Here is a 19395-nt window from a genome sequence, read left to right as displayed (position 1 = left end):
GATTAGGAGGGGGAGGAGTGGGCAAGCTATCTTAGTGGGGGTGGAGAGGTATGATTGGCTAAAGGTGACATAATAGTCAACTAGAAACTTTTTTCTTTCCAAGAGGGAGGAGACTGACATCCGGGTCTTAGTTGGCACATCAGGATGGAATTCAGGGGGAGCTGTCCCCTTTCCATATACGGCATGGACTTTGGGGTCTGGTCTGTTTTCCCCCTATGGCATCTCTCTGTTCTGTTTGCATGTCCTTGTTTTTCCTTTCTCCAGCCTAACAGTAAGACTCTATTATTTGCATTCCTAAATAATATTTTGCATCCTTTAGCATATTTTTAAACTTTAGACAAATAGAATTGTTCTTTTTTTTCCCCCAAGGTTGAACAGTGTTTATATGTGTAGCTGTAATTCTTTCACTTTCCCCTGCTGTAAGATATTTTTCTATATGCACATACTCTCGCTTCTCAAAAAAAAATCCACTCTTCTGTTTATGGACAGGTCCTGTTTCCTGCTGTTAAGAATAGTGCTGCTGTATCTTACCAAAAACACTTACTAATTACACAGGAAAAAAAGGAAGCGGAGAAAATGGACAAGGCCTTAACAAAGTAATCAAAATGAACATTACTTATCCAGCACAGACACTGTGTTCTGCCCATGTGACAACTGAGAAGATGAACATTTCTTCTGTGGTATCCTAGTCAGAGGAGCTTAATCTGAATCTAATCACGAGGAAACATCAGAACCCCAAACGAGTAACCTTTTATAAAATAACTGGCCTGTATTCTTTTTAAAAATAGACATTGTTTTTCCTAGAGTAGTTTTAGATTTGCAGCAACATTGAGCAGAAGGTATAGAGATTTTCAATACTATTTCCTGCCATAGCATATGCACAGCTTTCACCACCATCAAAATCCCACACCAGATTTGTACCTTTGTTACAATCAATGAAATCACATCAACACATCACAATGCTCCGAAGTCCATAGCTCACTTTACTGTTCACTCTTGGTGGTGTACATTCTACACCATCAAGACAAGATCAAGGGTTTTGACAAATGTCTAATGACATTTATTCACTACAGTATCATACACAACAGTTTTACTGCCCTAAAAATCCTGTCTGAGCCTATTCATCTCTCTCTCCCCCTAACACATGGCAACCATGATCGTATTACCATCTTCATAGTTTTGCCTTTTTCAGCATGTCCTATAGTTGGAATCATACAGTATGCAGCCTCTTCAGATTGGTTTCTTTTTCTTAGTAGCATTTAAGTTTCTATGTCTTTTCATGGCTTGATGGTTCATTTCTTTTTTGTATTGAATAATATTCCATTGTCTGCATACACCATGGTTTACTTATTCAATCACCTGTTGAAGGACATCTCGTTAGCTTGCAGGTCTTCACACTTATGAATAAAGCTCCTATAAACATTTGTGTACTAGTTTTTGTGTGGACATAAGTTTTTGACTCATTTTGGTAAATACCAATGAGTGCAATTGCTGGATGGTATTGTAAGAGTATGTTTAGTTTGGTAAGAGACTGCCAAACTGTCTTCTAAACTTTCTGTACCATTCTGCATTCCCACCAACAATGAATAAGAATTCCTGTTGCTCACATCCTTTTCAGCATTTGGTGTTGTCAGTATTTTGGATTTTGGCCATTCTGATAGGTGTGTAGTGGGTCTTGTTTTAGTTTGTGTTCTTAAAAATTTTTCAAGAGAAAAAAGTGCAATCAAAGACGTTATTACAACATTGACAAAATTTTAATTGGGAATGCAGATTAAAGTCTTCTATTAAAGTCTTAAATTTCCTTAATTTGATCATCATCTGTGGTTTCATTCTTAGGACATACATAGTGAAAGATTTAGGGGCAAGGGCGCCTGATGTATGCAAACAATTCACAAATGTCAGGAAAAAAAGCATATAAAGGAAGGAAATGTGACATGCCCTTAGTTTGAGTGCGGATGAATGATATGTACGAGTTTGTATTAACTAGTCTTGCATTTTTTCTGTAAACCATTTAAAAATAAAAAGTTTAAATAATTTTTAAAAAGTGCTGCCTTTAATATCCCATCCAAATATTTTGATGCAGTTTCTCGAGCATATTCGGAAGCGTGGAATCACAGACTCGCAAGGTGTGTGCCTCTTCAACTTGATTAGCTAAATAGTTACAAAGTGTTACTGACACCCTTATTGATTTTATTTATCTATTTATTGTCTTTCTCACTGAACGTAAGGTCGTTGGCAGTGCTCTAGAAGTGTGTAGGCCTTGCACCCGCAGCATCAGCCTCACCGAGGTGCTGGTTAGAAGGGCATACCCTCAGACGCCCACTCCAGACCTGATGAACCAGAAACTCGGGGGCAGGGAGCACCGCCCGGGTTATCTGCATTTTCACAAGTCCTCTAAGTGATTATAAAGCTTTAGTAGCGCCGATCAACGATCCATTAGGGCCGCGCCTGTCTTGCAGAGTGCCGTTTCCAAGACCAGTGGACGGCGATGCTGGACCACGGGTCTGGAGGGTGCCGGAGACAGCACGCAGCGCGTCCTCTCAGGGCACCTCCCCGCGCCGGCACCTCCGCTGGACCCCTGGCTGGGTGGGGAGGGGCGGCCGGACGGGGCGGGCCGGAGGCGGGCGTCCCGCCTCCCGAGCAGCGGCTGGCCGCGTCGCGCCCTCTCTTCCTTCCCTTCCTTCTTTCTTCCTTTCCTTCCTCCCTCTTTCCGCCGGCGCGATGGAGCCGGGGCGCGGTGCGGCCGCGGCGCTACTGGCGCTGCTGTGCGCAGGCTGCGCGCTGCGCTCGGCGCGCGCCCAATACGAACACTACAGCTTCCGCAGCTTCCCGCGGGACGAGCTGATGCCAATCGAGTCGGCCTACCGGCACGCGCTGGATCAGTACAGCGGCGAGCACTGGGCAGAGAGCGTGGGCTACCTGGAGATCAGCCTGCGGCTGCACCGCCTGCTGCGCGACAGCGAGGCCTTCTGCCACCGCAACTGCAGCGTGGCGCCCCAGCCCGCACCGGCCGCCGGCCTCGCCCGCTACCCCGAGCTGCGCCTCTTCGGGGGCCTGCTGCGCCGCGCGCACTGCCTCAAGCGCTGCAAGCAGGGCCTGCCAGCCTTCCGCCAGTCGCAGCCCAGCCGCGAAGTGCTGGCCGACTTCCAGAGCCGAGAGCCCTACAAGTTTCTGCAGTTCGCCTACTTCAAGGCAAGTCAGCAGGACACGCCCCGCCCCAGGCTCAGACCTGCCCCCGTACCCCGCCCCGCCCCAGGCTCAGCCCCCAGCCCCAGGCTCCGCCCCGCCCCGCCCCTCCGCCCCGGGCCACGTCCAACCGTCCTGCCCTGACCGCGTTCCCTCCCACGCAGCCCCGCGGAAGGACGCTTTCCAAATCCTGGCCCGCTTCTTCTTAAGTTGAGATGAGAGTACTTTTCTGGAAGGACTGTTCTGAGGCAGAGAATACGTACATAGAACGTCAAGCAAAGTGTGGCACCCAACAAAGTGCCTGATAAGTATTAGCGCTATTTGAACACAGACCCATCTTTATACACCATTAAAATCCCCTCTTCCGAAGAGAGTGAGGACTTTGAGGAATGGGACGGAAGCAGACCTGGGGAACCGCCGGTGGTGTCCGGGGTCACCCCGTACCGGGGGCAGAGCTGCGACCCGCTGTGGACGCTTCCTGGGGTCTGTTGTGGAGAACCCGCACAGCCGTCTTCCTCCTTGTGGCTGCTGCCGTTCTGTCTGTGATGGCCAGCTAAAAATAGCCACAAATTGCAGTTCTCGACCTTTTGGGCCCCTGCTCTCGGGACCCATAAATTTGAAGAATGGGCTGAATTCCCTGTTACCGGATAAAAAGGCTTTCAGTTCGCAAGTCTTTATCAGGTTTTGCCAAAAGCTCTCTCCAAGCCCAGTTTCTACTTTAATTGAAAAGGATTTTTGTGGGAATATATTGCATTTATTTTAATGACAACGAAGATCTCTTAGGCATTTCCCAGATTTTCTGCTGACAGAGCTACCTGTATGTTGCATTAGTAACAACAATAAAATAGCACAAAACCCCAAAGAGGAGAAAAGCTGGTGATTTCTATCCTTAGCTGCACTTTTATATACTGTCAGTTCTATGGACGTTTGTCCTGGAAATAAAAAAACAAAAGCAAAAAAACAGTTTTAAAATAGAACTAAGAGGTAAGATTAATAAAGTTCCAGGACATTAAAAAATGACAACTGGCTCATTAAAAAACTGTTGTTTAAGTTAAAAATGACTCGTTTTTCTCTCTTATTTGTATTGCTTTTGGCAAATAGAGTCTAAACCAAATTTGAGCCACATAATCAAGGGGGAAATGTTTTACTTCTAAACATGTAAAATAGCTCTGATTTATATACAGATGAGTTAATTCTAAACAAGTGATACAGGGAGGAAGGCAAGAGTATTGTGCTTAATATGATCAGAAGGCATAGGTTTTCTTCATCATTGCGTCCTGGAAGGTTAAAATGGTCATAGCTTCTCTTCAAAACTTTTTATAGGTCTTGTAAGAATCACGTGAGAGTCAGTAAAATACCATCTGTCTCAGTATTTTGAGATCTCTTACAGGTCAGTACTAGGTTAGGAATTTTACTAATAAACCAGAGTGGTGGTCACTTATGGTCACTTAATTGCTTCAAGTAAAAATCACCAAATCCATTTTAGGTGGCGATGTGTGGCTTATTTTTTCCCTTAATGATGTTTATATTTTCAAGCTCAGTTTATGGGTAGGGAGACTGATTGGTGACAGGCACATTCATGCCATCTGGCACCAGCTGTTGGAGGTAGATGGTGCTGCCTGCTGTCCCGGGACTGAGGTGCCATTCTGATTTGCAGGCCTCTGTTTCAGTGATTAGGGACAAATGCCTGAGTTGAACCCATGGATGACGATGGTGAGTTTGGGCTGTCAGAATGAGACGTGTGGGTGTGTGATCATGTAGAGGAGGGGCTGTGCCCCTGGGGTGTGGCCCTCAAGCTCACACTAGGTTTCATGTCACCAGCCTACCTTAGATCCTCATCAGCTGTGGGTTCTCTTCATGGCCACCATCTCTGTGAAATGCTCATCTTCCCATAGGCTAAGCAAAAGGTGGGTCTCAGCACTTTATGTAAAGTCCTACTGATTGTTGAACTCTGAGTGGAAGTAGAGCCAGCCCCCTCGCAGACTCTTACCACCCTGCACCCCTCTCTAAGCTCTCCTCTGAGAATTAGAGAATCCAGTTTCATTGGCAAATGGTTTAAAAGGGCTGTGTTCATACTATCTCCCTCCCTTCTAGCTGCCAAACTAGACTTTTTCAGCCAGGAGTGTAGACTTTCTGTAGAACTCTTCCCACGGCTGACCCACTTCAAGCCACTGGCTGCCATTTCCAAAATACCAGCATCGGTGTCTGGAGTCTGCTCTCACTGCCACCCACCACTGCCCCAATGCAGCCACTGCCACTGTCTCCAAATGACTTGGCTCCAATTCTGAGGCAATTCTGTACAGATATGTGCTACCCTTTAATTTTCAGAAATCCAGAGTGTACCAAATGTCCCTTTGTTTTCTCTCTCCAAACCTGACTCCCTGATTCCCACCTCTGAGTGTCCCTCTGGATTGTCTGAAGGACTCTCTGTACATATGTGGGTGTCTTCCCTCCTCTCACCGGGTTGTGCCATGATTCCAGGGGTGGCCAGAGCCACAACATGAAGGTGGGGGTCCTCTGGTTGTTAGTTGTGTGTTCACATGAGGTGTACAGACCCACTTGCCTGCCATTTGAGACCCCCTGACAACAGGTCATTCCTCCCGAGGACTTCAGCCCCCTTGGCCCAGAAGGGGCCAAACCTGAAGGTCTAGGGCCGCAGAGCTGGCTGCTCCTGCAGTCCCCAAGGGGAAGTTTGTGTTCTGGCCTGGGAGATCCCCTCCCCTCTCTCTTTTTCCTCCAGGCCAGTCAGCTTCTTCCTGCAGTTCCCTCCCCCACTCCTCACCTCCTCACTCCTGCTTAGGCCTCTCAGGAGCCAGGACTCCTGTCATATGGGTAATTTCTACCTTCTGACCAGACAGCTACCTCCTTTGAGGCAGTGAACCCAGAATCAGCTGGCCACCGCTTAAATGGGGAGAAGAGAAAGAGGAAAAGACAGGGAAATGCAAATTCATTTTATGAAAATATTATATAGTCATAATGTCATGTTCAGATCACTGTGTCCTGCCATGTCCCAGGAACTGTGCCAGGTGCCAGGAACACAGACATGAATGACACTGCTGGGTCCGTCAAGGATCATGGTCTGGAGGGGGAGATAGACACATACTAGCTGAGACTACAGAGCTCTGAGAAAGGTGGGAGGACAGAACACAGGGTAAGGCAGAAGAGAGGCAATTGATCAGGGTTCCTAGGAGGTAGGGAAACTTACGTGGATGTAGGTACATGCCACAGGTGTTTTTTTTCCTTTGTTGCCCATTGTTACATACCTACTTCTTAGAAGTGCCTCACACGTAGGAGGCTCTCAACAAATATCTCCCAAGTGAGTGGGTAAGTGAGGAGGCAATGGAAGTCATCGAAAATGGTGAAGCAGCAGGTTCCATGAGAGACGTGGGAAAATATCATTCAATTCGTTAAGGTTCCAGCGGAAAACCCATGGTACTGTCATTGGGTAGTTGGAGGAACATTTAGTAAGGTAGTTATTTAGAAAGTTCTAGTAACGGTGGGTGTGACTACCCGTAGGCCAAGAAAGGCAAAGGAGAGAGCAACTTCTAGAACCTGGAGAGAGAGAGAGCATATGGAGAAGCCACCGTGTGGGGAGCTGTGACCTTCAGATAAGGGACAATCGTGGCCTGTGGAGACTGTGCAGGGAGGGAGCCAGGAGACAAATCACCCAGCCTGACTTTCTTGCTTCCTTCAGGCTCGTCCTCATTGGTGACCCCCAAGGGGAGCTGGAAGGTAAAAGAGTCTATTCCTGAAGGACCCTGGGCATCACTGAGCTGGACACACTGTGAAGGAACAAAAAGTTACCTGAAGGACTGAATGGACATTCTTGTTTTGCAAAAATCACTGCTCATCACCTATTGGGTAGCTCTCATCTTTCTCCTTTGTTCATAGGCAAATAATCTTCCAAAAGCCATTGCAGCTGCTCACACATTTCTACTGAAGCATCCTGATGATGAAATGATGAAGAGAAACATGGCATATTACAAGAGCTTACCCGATGCCGAGGACTACATTAAAGACTTGGAAACCAAGTCATATGAGGTATAGTTGGATTTCTACACAGCAGTTCTTCACCGTGTGAATTGCCGGAAGAAGTGTGTTCCAGTGATCGGCTATTGACATCTCAGGCCCCCTAGTGATCTTTGATGATGTTGATGCATATTAGGACAATAGAAATGATTGACTTGTAAGCACAAAGTTGACCCATTTAAGAATGAGATTTTACATTTCATGATGCTTTTGAAGCCATCTTTCCTTTAAATGCTGTAGGGGACTTCTGAGGACAATTGGTGATAACAAGAGGAAGAATCTAATAACACTGCCAAGGGTTTCCTATGGTCTGGGCCTGTCAGGCTCAGGCGCTGGGGGCATGGGTACCAAGGAAGGGAGGCAGGGTTGAAAACAGGAATGTATTGACAGTATCCATAGGGAGCTGTGAGGTCCTAAGTCTGCCTACAGGGTTTCCTGCAGTGTGACCAGATTGCAAGCCACTTATTCACTCGTGGTGACCCTCAAACATAATATGTGAAGTCTTTTTACTGGATAGCCCTTCAGTGTTCCAGGGAAGAGTGCTTCAGCCTCCTGAAACACTGCTGAGGGCACCCATGCTTGTCTGCTGGTGTCTGGAGCAAGTCTGGGGAGGGGGAGGGAGACCCTGTGGCTTCTAGGCCTTCAGCCCCATGCCTCGGCCCCAGCTCTGCTCTGCCTCATCCCTGACCCCTCAGCCCTATGGACAGAATATCTAGAAACAGTCACCAATCTCTGGTGAGGAGTAGCTTTGAGAGGTGTGGTCCCTGGGGTGAGCAGGTGAGTGCTGGGAGGGAGCTTAGGGCTCTAACAGCCCTGTTCAGGCTTTTAGGCTGGCTTTCCATTGCATGCCTTGCACCAGCCGTCTGTGGTCCCTGGTGCCTGTAAGAGCCAACAGGTGGTAGCTCATGTCCCCTGCGGACCCTCCTATGATAATTGGCTTTCTGTCTTTCCAAAAGTTGTTGAAGTCTCTTGTCTGCTGTTTGCTTCTTTTCCATTCTCCCATGAAAAGGATTTGTGCCTTCTTACTTTTCTTCACTGTTGATTTCGTGGGGCTTGGAGAAGCGAGCTAGACCCCTCTTTCCCCCTTTGGATTCCTGTGGGGTACTGTGGGGCTGCCCACCTGTGTGCCCCCTGGGGATCCCTCCTCTTTGTGGCTTTCTTCCTGCTGCTTCTACAGAGCAGCTGCCTGGAGCACTGCTCATTTACTCAGCCTCTAGGAGAGGCCCCTGCAATTCTCTGTCTGTCGTGTTTCCAGGGGATGCTTCCTGCCCAGGAGGTTTGGGAGAAATCAGAGCAGAGGCCCACCTTCTCTACCTGCCACCTTCAGCTTGGTAAAAATCCCAGGCCCAAGCGATGGCCCTCAGATACCCCCATTCTGGAGCAGCTGGTAAAGGAACTCCAAGTCGAGTCCTATGTTTTTTTCAAGACCTGTCCTGGCTCCTCCGAGTGAGCAGGATTTTGCATGTATCTGTTGGGAAAGAATTTGGTTTGGAGATGCAGGGAAGTCAGAATGAAATGTGAGGAAGGAATTTATTAAAGTGAGAGTGGCAGGGAATGGCAGCTGCCTTGCAGGAAGCAGAGAGCAAGAAAGAACAGAGGCAGGAAAGGGAAGCTCATTGAACTCCTGCTTGGCATTGGGCAAATCTCTTGGCAACTCCTAAAACCAGGGTCACCTGGCATCCAGTGTCTGCTTGAATCTGCTTGGCATGGGAACTAAGTTCATACCACCCCAGGATTTGGAGGAGCCACAGAGCACTGGATGGAAGGAGATTATCTTCTGAGAACTTCCCAAAGGCAAAGAAAGGAAATTTTCAGGCAGGTTACTGCATGATTGTACAGCTGCAGTCTTGTATGGGTCACCCAGGCAATGGGAACTTGCAAGCCTAAGTCAGACCTCTTAATAGCCCTTCACTTCTTATCTGGAGTAGAGAGAGTGGCACACTTAAAGAAAGGGGAGTGTGGGTAATCTCAGAGAGGAGGCATGCTTGAGGTTTAGGGTTTGGGGTTTTATAGGGCCTTTTGGGTAAGGGTCAGCATAGGCGTGATGTATACAGATGGTTTATAATTCCTTTGAAGTTTTTTCTTAAGAACAGGGTTATTTAAGTAGCTGTGTTGGTCCGGATTTCAGCATTCTTTATCCACATAGGTTTATTTACACTTCAGAGGCCTATCTCCTGTTCTGGTTATAAAGCTACCTGATGAAGGGGCTGGAAGAAGAGGAATAACAGCATATAGATTAAATTAAATAATAAGTTGGGCCTTTTTTGCAGGCTAAGTTGATTTCACAATGGCATGATCTAATTGGTACAATCAAGACATGGACTGAGCTCTAATACTTTACCTGGAGAATATCCGGACATTCCAAGTTACTCCTGGCTTTTGAAACTTAAGCGAATTAACTCATTAACTCTGTGGGTCCTTTCTGGCTCACTGGTTTTGTCTGGTTAGCTCTTTGAGTCCTTTTTAGTGGACTCCACTGGTCTTATTCTCCCTACAACCTGGTCATGTCTTGTCTTTCTGCCTTACATATCCAAGATCTCTACTTATTTCTTGTGAGACCTAGCTGCTTCCTCAGCCCTAGTTATTTCTATTTTATCTGGTCTAGTTAACAATTAGCAGAAATTCCTTGACATTCCCACTGTCTGGCACACAGCCACCCTCCCCACTAACTAGGGTGGATGCATGGCCCTCCTATTTTATACTTCACTGTTAGAGGGTACCTGTCCAACACTTGCTCTCAAGCTTGAGTCTTTCCCTTGGTTCAGTTTTTAAAATGAAAAATGTCTCCCTTAAAATGTCCCCTCACACCTTTGTAGTCAGGCCTTTGTCCCATCCACTGTCTGCTGGTGGCCACTGCTCTGATTTCTGTTTTCATAGTTTTCCTTTTTCCTTGATTCTCGTTTTACTTTATTATCATACTCCTGCTACTTTTTGAGTTAAAGTTAAGTGTCCCATTGTACACAGGGTAGAGAAGGCGAGATCTAAGTAAGTCACTGCTTGGCTTCATACTTAAAAGTCCGCATAGTTTCTTCAGAACTAATGAAAGTGGAGCTGTGTGGTGGTTCGATTCCTTTATGGGGGGCAGATCTGTCTCCCTTCATGTCCGGGAACCTCACCGGCTCCCGCCTGCCTTCCAGACCCTGTTCATCCGCGCGGTGCGTGCGTACAACGGTGAGAACTGGAGGACAGCCACCACGGACATGGAGCTGGCCCTTCCCGACTTCTTTAAGGCCTTTTACGAGTGTCTCGCAGCCTGTGAGGGTTCCAGGGAGATCAAGGACTTCAAGGATTTCTACCTTTCCATAGCAGGTTGGCAGTGGGTTGTATCCTGGCTGGAAATGGGACAGCCCCCCTGTGCAATCAGTAAGCCGTCTGGGTGACTTGAGAGGCCCCTGAGGAACTGTTGAGCTTAAATGTGAATGTCTGACACTTACACAGACCAGCCTTTAGCTTTGGTGGGGCTTCTGGAGAAGTAGCCAAGCACAGTGTTCAAGCACAGGCTCCGAGAGGAGGTCTTCCCTCCCAGCCCTTCTCAATTATAGATTCCCCACAGGCTTTTGGAGAAATAAAAATGGGCCCAAGAGCAACTTATGACTCACATGACTGAGATAACTTTGATCATGGAATTTTCCAGCACCATAAAGGTAGAATGGAAACAACAGTGAACCTTTTAAGAAGTCCTCATGACAGTGACTTTCAGAAAAGTTTCCTGATTATAGAACAATGCCTGCTCATTATAGGAAGTTTAGAAATCACAGAAAGGAATGAAGAGAGAAATAAAATTTTAAACTCTACCTGGAGATAGCCCAGATCTCTCCAGGGTGTAAGACGTTTAGTGAGCACTGTTGCTCCAGAAAACGGGAAATGGCCAAGAAGAGATTTCCCAAAATATCTGGAGAGCATTGATCCTTGAACTGCACCTCACAGAAAAGGTGCCCCAGTCAAACACGTCTGGGAATGTGTCTGCTGCTCCGAGTGCTGCCGTATACTTTGACGGCTAATGGCTTGTAGAAATCTTGCAGTATGGCAGCTTTTTTTAAGTTACTGAACCCAGGGTTTTGGTTTGCTTTTTATCATTTTTGTTCATGAATCTCTTTTTCCACAGAGGAGCTTGTTTTTTTCTTAACAAAGCCTTTTTATTGTGGAAAATTTCAAACATATGCCAAAAATAAAGAGAAGAGTATAATGGACCCTCATGTACCCATGACCCAGCTTCACAGCTGTCACCTCACAGCCACGGGGGCTTCGTCTGATTCTCACCTATTAACCCTCATGTTATTTTGAAGCCAGTCTCAGATGCTCTTTCCCTTCATTTATAATATTTCAGTATGTGTATCTCTAAAAGACAAGAACTTATTTTTTTTTAAATAACCACCAAACTATTCCACCTGAAAGAATTTTAACAGTATTTCTTTGATCTTCATCAGCTATCCAGTGTCTCAGTCATCTCAGAAATGTTGCACATTTAGTTAACAGTTTATTTGAATTGGGATCCAAAGAGGGTTGTCACATTGTATTTGGTTCTCTTCTTAACATTTTTATTTTGGTAGCATATACATAACATAAAATATTACTATTTTAACTGTCCTTATGCGTCCCAGCCCTGTGGCATGATGTGCATTCACCTTGTTGGGCAGCTGTCCATACTGAACCTTTTTTATCCATCTCCAGAACCTTTTCATCCTCCCAAACTGAAGCCCTGAACCCAGGAAATGCGAACTCCCGTCCTCCCCCCCGGCCCCCGACCAGCACCAGTCTACTCTCTATCTCTATGGATTTAACTCCCCTAGGTACCGTACATAAGTAGAATTATTCAGTATCTGTCCTTCGGTGACTGGCTTATTTCACCAAGCATAGTGTTCTCAAGGTTCATCCATGTCCCAGCAAATTGGTTATCTTTTAAATCTCTTTTACTTTATAGGTTCCTCCTCTGTAACTTTTTCCTCCCTCACTATTGAAAAAACCCGCCATTTGTCCTACAGAGATTCCCACCGTCCAGATTCGCTGATTATGAACCCGTGGTCCTCTGTCCTCTGTATTTCTTATAAATTGGTAGGTAGATGGAGAGGCTTGATCAGGCTCAGATTTTTCGGGTTTTTTTTTTAGTGGGGATTGGGGCCAAGAGGACTTCCAAACTGGTGCTGAGTTCTCCTAGCAGGAAGCACAGAATGTCTGGTTGTCTCTCTCTTTGTAATGTTCGCAGCTGCTGGTGCTCCTGCCTGGACCTCACATAGCATCTCTTGGTGACAGGTCATTCCTTCCAACCTCCTGTCCTGCCTACAGTGCTAGGAAGTTTTCCCTAGACTCAGAATAAAGAGAGGAGTGCCAGCCTGGTGCTTGCTTAGAGCTTCAGTGTTTTGATTATAGATAAAAAATAGTTATGAGAAAAGATAACATTTATTAAGCTCTAACTAGATACCAGGCCCTGTTCTATGCTTTTTATGTGTATTATCTCAATTTGCAACCCTATGAGGAAGGTACTAGCATTCTCCCCATTTTACAGCTAGGAAAGCTGGGCACAAAGTGGTTAAGAACTGTGCTTACTGTCTTCAGGGAAGGTCTGGGATTTGCCCCCAGGTGTCTTACTGTAGCGTCTTACCTCTTAATTCCAATAAAATAGTCTCACCTTGTGAGGTACATCATACTTAATCTCAAACTTTATTTTATTTTTGAATAGATAATATATATGCGTAGTATAATCTGTGAAAGACACCAAAGGATATACTATGAAAAGTAAGTCTTCATCTGTATAGTAAGGATCTGGCGATAGATGGCACATGAGCATCAGGGAAGTTCAAGAAGAATTTGTCTACGAAGGGGTTATTTACAGAAGTGTGGGTAGAGGGGAAACCCAAGGGGGCAGAATAGTACCTGGGGCTGCTAGGAGCTGACTTACATTTCCTAGGCTGAAGGGAGGTGAGGAGTCACAGGTAGCTAGGAGGAAATCTTGCTCCCATCCATCTCTTCTACCCATTCCACTCACCCCCAAAGGTACTGTGTTTATTAACTTCTGCTTTATACTTTAAAGGGTTTTTTTTTGACAAAAATAAGCAGAGATCACTTTATCTTTGATATACTGCAGTCTTATCTATATATTTGTTATGTATGTGTGTATATATATATATATATAGATAGATGACATAAGATCTTATATAAGTATATATGTCCTATCTACCTATATATCTCATCTGTAAGATATGTATCTATACTTGTATCTATCTGTATCTAGGTAGACAGACAGATAGATAGATGCTTAGGGATTTTTTTTAGTTTTTATTTTTAAATAATTTCAAACCTGTAGAGAAGTTGCAAGAATAATACAAAGAACTCAATATAGTCCTTACCCATATTCACTAATTTTTAACACTGATTGTGCCATACTTACTTTATCACTGTCTCTGTATGTGTGTGTATAATTATTATTTCAGAACCATTTAAAAACAGGTTGTATACATCATGACCTTTTACCCCAAACCTCAGTGTATTTCCTAGGCACAGTAATATTCTCTACATAGCCACAGTACAGTCATTAAATCCAGGCAACTTAATATTAATCCAATACTTTTATCCAGTCTACAGGCCATATTCCAATGTTGTCAACTAGCCCACCAACAATGTCCTTTCTGGTAACATTTTTCCTGGTATAGTCCAGTCCGGGATCATGTTTCCTATTTACTTGTCATTTCTTCAATCTGGAATAGTTTCTTGGACTTCTTTGTCTTCTTATGCCATTGATATTTTCTAAGAATCAGACCAATTACTTTGTAGAATATTCCTCAATTTGAGTTTCTATGACTTGTCCTCAGAGTTACCTTCAGGTTGTGCATTTTCGGCTGGAACATTACAGAAGTGTGCTTCTGAGGGTATCTCATCCAGATGTGCATGGTGTCTGCCCATTATTGGTGATGTTAATTTTTAAATATTTGATTAAGGTGTTTTCCAGTTTTCCCACAATATAATTACTACTTTTGTTTTGTGAGATTAATGATTTGTGGAGAGATACTTCAAGACTGGGTCAATTTGCTCCCCCCTCCACCGCACCCCCACGCACTCACTGATTTAAAGTCGATTGCACAGAGAGTGTGTCATTCTTTTTGACTGTTGCCAAGTCCTCCAATGAGGAGTTGGGGGCATGGTGATGTACTGCTGTTTGTTCAGCTGTGTAATGGACATTTTGTTTATTCCAATCTTTTGTTCTTGCATATAGTGCTGCAATGGGGAACTTCAGGTTTTGTGTTTTGTTTTTTTACCAAGGGTGGAGATGTGTTTTCAAGGTCGACATACGTGGGATTGATGGTTCCAAGAGTAAATGTCTCTAAATTATTTAGTATTTTAAGTTACCATTTTATATTCCTACCAGAAATGTAGGAGAGTGCCTTATTACCCATGGTCTTGCCAAGAAAATGTGTATCATCCTCTGGCTGCATGAAGGGAGAAAAGCATCAAGGGTCATGTGGGTGGTTTTTAGGGCCCAGTCCTGGAAGTAGCATTCATGGGTTTTTGCTGTCCACATTTCCCTGGTCTAGACACGGTCCCCACCCACCTGCAGGGGAGGTTGGGAAATGTAGTTTTTGACATCGCCCTCTGTTATATTTCAGTCCACATATTCTCTTTTAAAGTCTGTATAGATTCTATTGTTTGTAGGTACTGTAATATGTCAATCACCATCCTATTGATTGGCATTTAGATTATTTCAGAGTTTATTTGTTGTTACAAACAGTGCTATGACTAATAATAATATTTCCCAAAGCTGATTTCTGGGTCAGAGGGTATGAAAACCTTTGATATATTGTGCTCAATGGCTCTCCAAAACATTTACTCCTATTCTGCTTCTACCAACAGAATATGAGTGTCCGTTTCTTCATTCTCTCCCTAACACTGGGTGTTTTCAAATTTAAAAGATGTTGCCAGTTTAACAGTCTAAACTATTTTAGACAGGGATTGTATTTCTCAATTACTCATGAGGTTTAGTGTCTTTTTACAATGATTATTAGCCATTTTTATAATTTGTTTTCTGTTAACATCCATTGGCCTCTTCCTATTGACTTTAAGGAACTTTGTATAATAGACTTTAGCCTTTTAGCATCAGTGTTACAAATATGTTACATTTACCATTTTCACCTTTTCCTTTATCCTTTGGGGTGGGGTGAAAGCACTCTGAAGGAAGTGATGACTGCACTGCTCTGAAAATTTGTATGTGTTCTCTCAGATCACTACATAGAAGTTCTACAATGCAAAATACAGTGTGAAGAGAACCTCACCCCAGTTATAGGAGGCTACCCGGTGGAGAAATTTGTGGCTACCATGTATCATTATTTGCAGTTCGCTTACTACAAATGTAAGTAATCATTTTCTATGAGATCTTGGACAAGGTACTTAATCCTTCTAAGACTCGGCTTCCCCATCTGTAAAATAGGTGTAATGACTCTTACCTATGGTTATTGAAAGAATTCATCAAGCATTGACAGCCTGGTGCAGGGCTTTGCACAGAACAGCAGCACGGCCTGGTGATTCAGGGCACAGGCCCCGGAACCGGACTGCCTGGGTTTAAATTCCAGCTTCATCACTTACTAACTTCTCTGTGTTTTGGTTTCCTCCTCTGTAATGCAGAGGGAACAGTATTAACCTCATAAGATTGTCTCAAGGATTTAATGAGTTGGCAGACGTGGGCTGCGTGGATATTACCACCCTGGCACACAGCAAACTTTGCATTTGCTCCTTTTATCATTACTGCCGTTCAGCCCCACTATCGGCCTTACTTTTCTGGCAGAGTTTCATTCCAGGGGATCTGAAGTTAGAGTTTATCAGAACATTCCAAGTGGACAGATGGGAGAAATGCAGGACTAGAGAGAAAGTCGTTCAGAGTTCAGGCTCAGAGCCTGTCTTTTCGGCATGTCCTCCTCTCCCTGTGGCTGACGTGATGAGTGCCACTCCTTTGAACAGCCTGCACCTCCGCGGTTCAGTGACAAGCATAGGAGATTATCGGGGCTGATCCGAGCAAGAACTGCTCTGCCCTCCTGATGAAGTGTGTGGGCCCAGGGGCAGGCTTCCACTGAGATTCCCCTAGGCCATCCTTCAAACTCGGGATCCAGAGATATCCTGGGAAGGGAGAATAGTGACCTTGGGTTTCGCAACCCTTCTTCCCCGCTGTGGCCCTTTCGTTCTTTGCTGGCTTCTCCCTCCTGCAACAGCCACCTGCCCTTTTAGCCCACCTCCTGCCCTTGAGGACCCACTGCACATTGAAAGACTTGCTGCTGAAGGGCTAAAAAGGGGAAAAAATTGCTTTTCCTATATAGATATATATTTACATAGAGCATAGATAGGACGTTTTAAATTGTTTGCTGCTAATGAGGATTGTTCCTGAGAAGGCCCTACACCAGTCTTGAGTAAGGTAATGTGCCCCTTTTAGCAGTGAACCTCATCTTACAGCAATCTGCACCTCACCTAAGGATGCAGTGAAATGTCCAGAAATGCCTGTCCTTTAGGACATTTCTGAGATCAAAAGGAAGGAGAGGTGTGTCTTAAAACAGATGTTCTTCCCAGAAGTCCCCTTGCATGGAGGGCAAGGATGACATTTTATCCCTCATCCAGGCACCAGCTGTTTGGTACAGGATTATTTGGAGTACAGCATGAGAATCTATACTATAAATCTGTGAGCACGCTTTCTTATATTAGACAGCATGGAGCCCACAGTAGGTCCCCAGCAACTATGTATTGATTGCATTCAGACTATTGGAATTCTAAAATTCTTTTAGGTGGAATAGTTTGGTGTTGAAGGGGCAGTATTTTACGAGGCAGTATTTTTGCATATGAAGAGCCCTCTCTTTTAATAGAAGTGACTGATAAGTGCCTTTTTTCAAGAAGTCTTGAAGCAGGCTTATTGCAGCAGACCAAACATCTTGGGGATGGATGTACAGAGAGACATCCAGAGCAGACCACCCCGTCCCATCCCCCACCCCCAATACTTGCTTATATTCACCTGTGCTTGGGAGAGCCCTGTTTTAATGAGAATTATGAAAAATTATGTACATGGGTTTTCAAAAATTTACTCTGGAAACTTAAAGACATTAGAGAGGATGGTATAGTGAACTCTAGTGTGCCCATCACCCAACTTCAACTTTTATCGACACTTTGCTCCTCTTTGGTTCACGGTTTAAAGGTTATCTTTTGGAGGAACACATCAGCTAATGCTTTTATTTCATTTTCGTGAATACCTGTGCTGGCACATGGCTGAGCTGGCCCATGTTGGACTTTGGAACTTGAGGGAGTCTTTCAGGTCCAGCCCTCTGAGAAGGGCTGGGTTCTGTGTGCACAAAGCCAGATGACTGGGAAGTTAGCAGGGTTCTGGGCACCTCCAGGCTCCAGCCCACTGGTCCTCTGAAGTCCTCACGTGCTTTGGAAGTTACCCTGTGTAGCAGAAGCTTGGCAAAGACTTACAAACACTGGTGGACCAAAACCTCCAGTTTTGCTTGCTAGGAAATCTTCACTTTGTAGGCTTATAGGAAGCAGTACAAGTAAAATTTACTTCTTGAAATTGGCTCCTTGGAAGTCAGCCCTGTTTTGGACATTTTCTAGATTATCCGTCATACTGAACTTTTTGAGGGCAGATGCTACACTTGAACTCTTTCCCAGCTCAGCTGGTCTGTTAAGTGCCCCAAAGTGCAGGTTTGAAAGTTGTTATTACAGGAAACAGCCACTGGGCGGCACAATTTTTCCACACCAAAGCTTTGGTTACTGAGGCCAACCAGAGCTTTAGCAAAGGTAGGTTTGTGGGTTGTAAATTGGAGAGTCCTGTGTCGGGATAAATATCCAGGATCTTGTAGCTTATCACCTCTCTGCCTTTGCACCCAACCCCCTAGACAAGTCCCACTGCCTGCACAACCCCTATGCTGAAGGTGGTGCAACTCTAAGAAGGGACGTTGGGGTAGGAACCCCCAGTCCCCAGATGTCAAGACTAGTGGCTTTTCAAACCTCTTCCAGCCCAGAGGTTTTTTTAGGTTTGGTTTAGCTGTGGGAGGGCCCACCTGGATCTGGGATTATGGTCCTATCCAGGTGGGACCAGGTACATCCCTCCATCTGTTCCTCAGCCCCAGGATGGTCCCAGCTTGGAGACCCTGCCTTCTCAGGCTCCAAGGATGTGACACCAGTGCAGGTAGGCATTTCTGTTAAGACATATGCCTAACAAGCAACTTCCTGTTTCATAGCTGGTTTCCAGGCTGCCAACGGGGACCCAGTCTGGGACCTGCCCACCAGGGATGATTCCCACTAGTCACTGGTTTTTCTTTCCAAAGGAGGGGCTGCAGAGGTGCTTGTCCATGGCCTTAAGCTTTCAGAAGCTGTGCTCCAAGGAAAGGCAGCTGATGAGAGGAATGTCAGGGCCTGTTTTTCTGATTTCCTCTTTGTCTTTTCTCCCTGCCCTCAGTGAACGACCTGAAGAATGCAGCCCCCTGTGCAGTCAGCTATCTGCTCTTTGACCACGACGACAAGGTCATGCGGCAGAACCTGGTGTATTACCAGTACCACAGGGACAAGTGGGGCCTCTTGGATGAGCATTTCCAGCCCAGACCCGTAAGGGCCAGTGCATGAGGCGTGATGTTTCTGTCCCCTTCATTCTCACTTTCAGGAGCTTGCTTTGTACCTTAACGGAAGTTATCTCAGAAATGAAGGGAAGCTCATTTTTCCCTGTAGTTTTTTGTCTTTTAACATTTCACTGCTTTATTCTGATTTCTAAATCAGTAAAAACCACAGAGCCTAAACATTATGGAAATATTTTACTTAGAAAGAGAAATTTCATCCTGATCTTGTAACTCCTGTTTACCCCGTGCCTTACAGCTCTCCAGTTACTCATACATACAGCAGGCATACATTTATTTTTACAGAAACAGGATCATACTTTACATACTGTTTTGTCACTTGCTTTGTCTTTCTAACAATTCATTGCAAACATTTTCCGTGTCATGCACACGTACCTACTTATTACTATTTTTTTAACAGCTCTCTGGTAGGCTCACTTGTGGATGGACCATCATTTAATTCCCTTGATGAACAAACTCAGCTTTGCATGTACTGTCAGGGAACTCCATAGATAGGTTACTTTCAAAGGAATTTTTCTGATTGAACTTTGCCCTTGACTTCTATTTTCATTAGGATTTCCATATATTGTCCCACTTTGCGGTACGT

General features: G+C 45.0%; 1 protein-coding gene across 1 annotated transcript in view; it reads left to right on the top strand.

Moving 5' to 3' along the window:
* The first annotated feature begins 2287 nt into the window (after positions 1–2287).
* The window catches only part of CRTAP (cartilage associated protein), a 32487-nt gene continuing 15379 nt past the window's right edge, over positions 2288–19395 (top strand). Inside the window, exons 1-5 of the mRNA XM_036892171.2 lie at positions 2288–3192; positions 7078–7227; positions 10353–10524; positions 15425–15553; positions 18638–18783. Of these exons, the coding sequence (XP_036748066.1) occupies positions 2722–3192; positions 7078–7227; positions 10353–10524; positions 15425–15553; positions 18638–18783 (1068 nt within the window). The 5' untranslated portion in view covers positions 2288–2721. The remainder of the gene's footprint in view (positions 3193–7077; positions 7228–10352; positions 10525–15424; positions 15554–18637; positions 18784–19395) is intronic.

The sequence above is a fragment of the Manis pentadactyla genome, chromosome 14, assembly GCF_030020395.1.
Source record: "Manis pentadactyla isolate mManPen7 chromosome 14, mManPen7.hap1, whole genome shotgun sequence".
Lineage (NCBI taxonomy): Eukaryota > Metazoa > Chordata > Mammalia > Pholidota > Manidae > Manis > Manis pentadactyla.
Note: the sequence above shows the minus strand (reverse complement) of the source record. Positions and strands in the feature narration are given on the sequence as shown.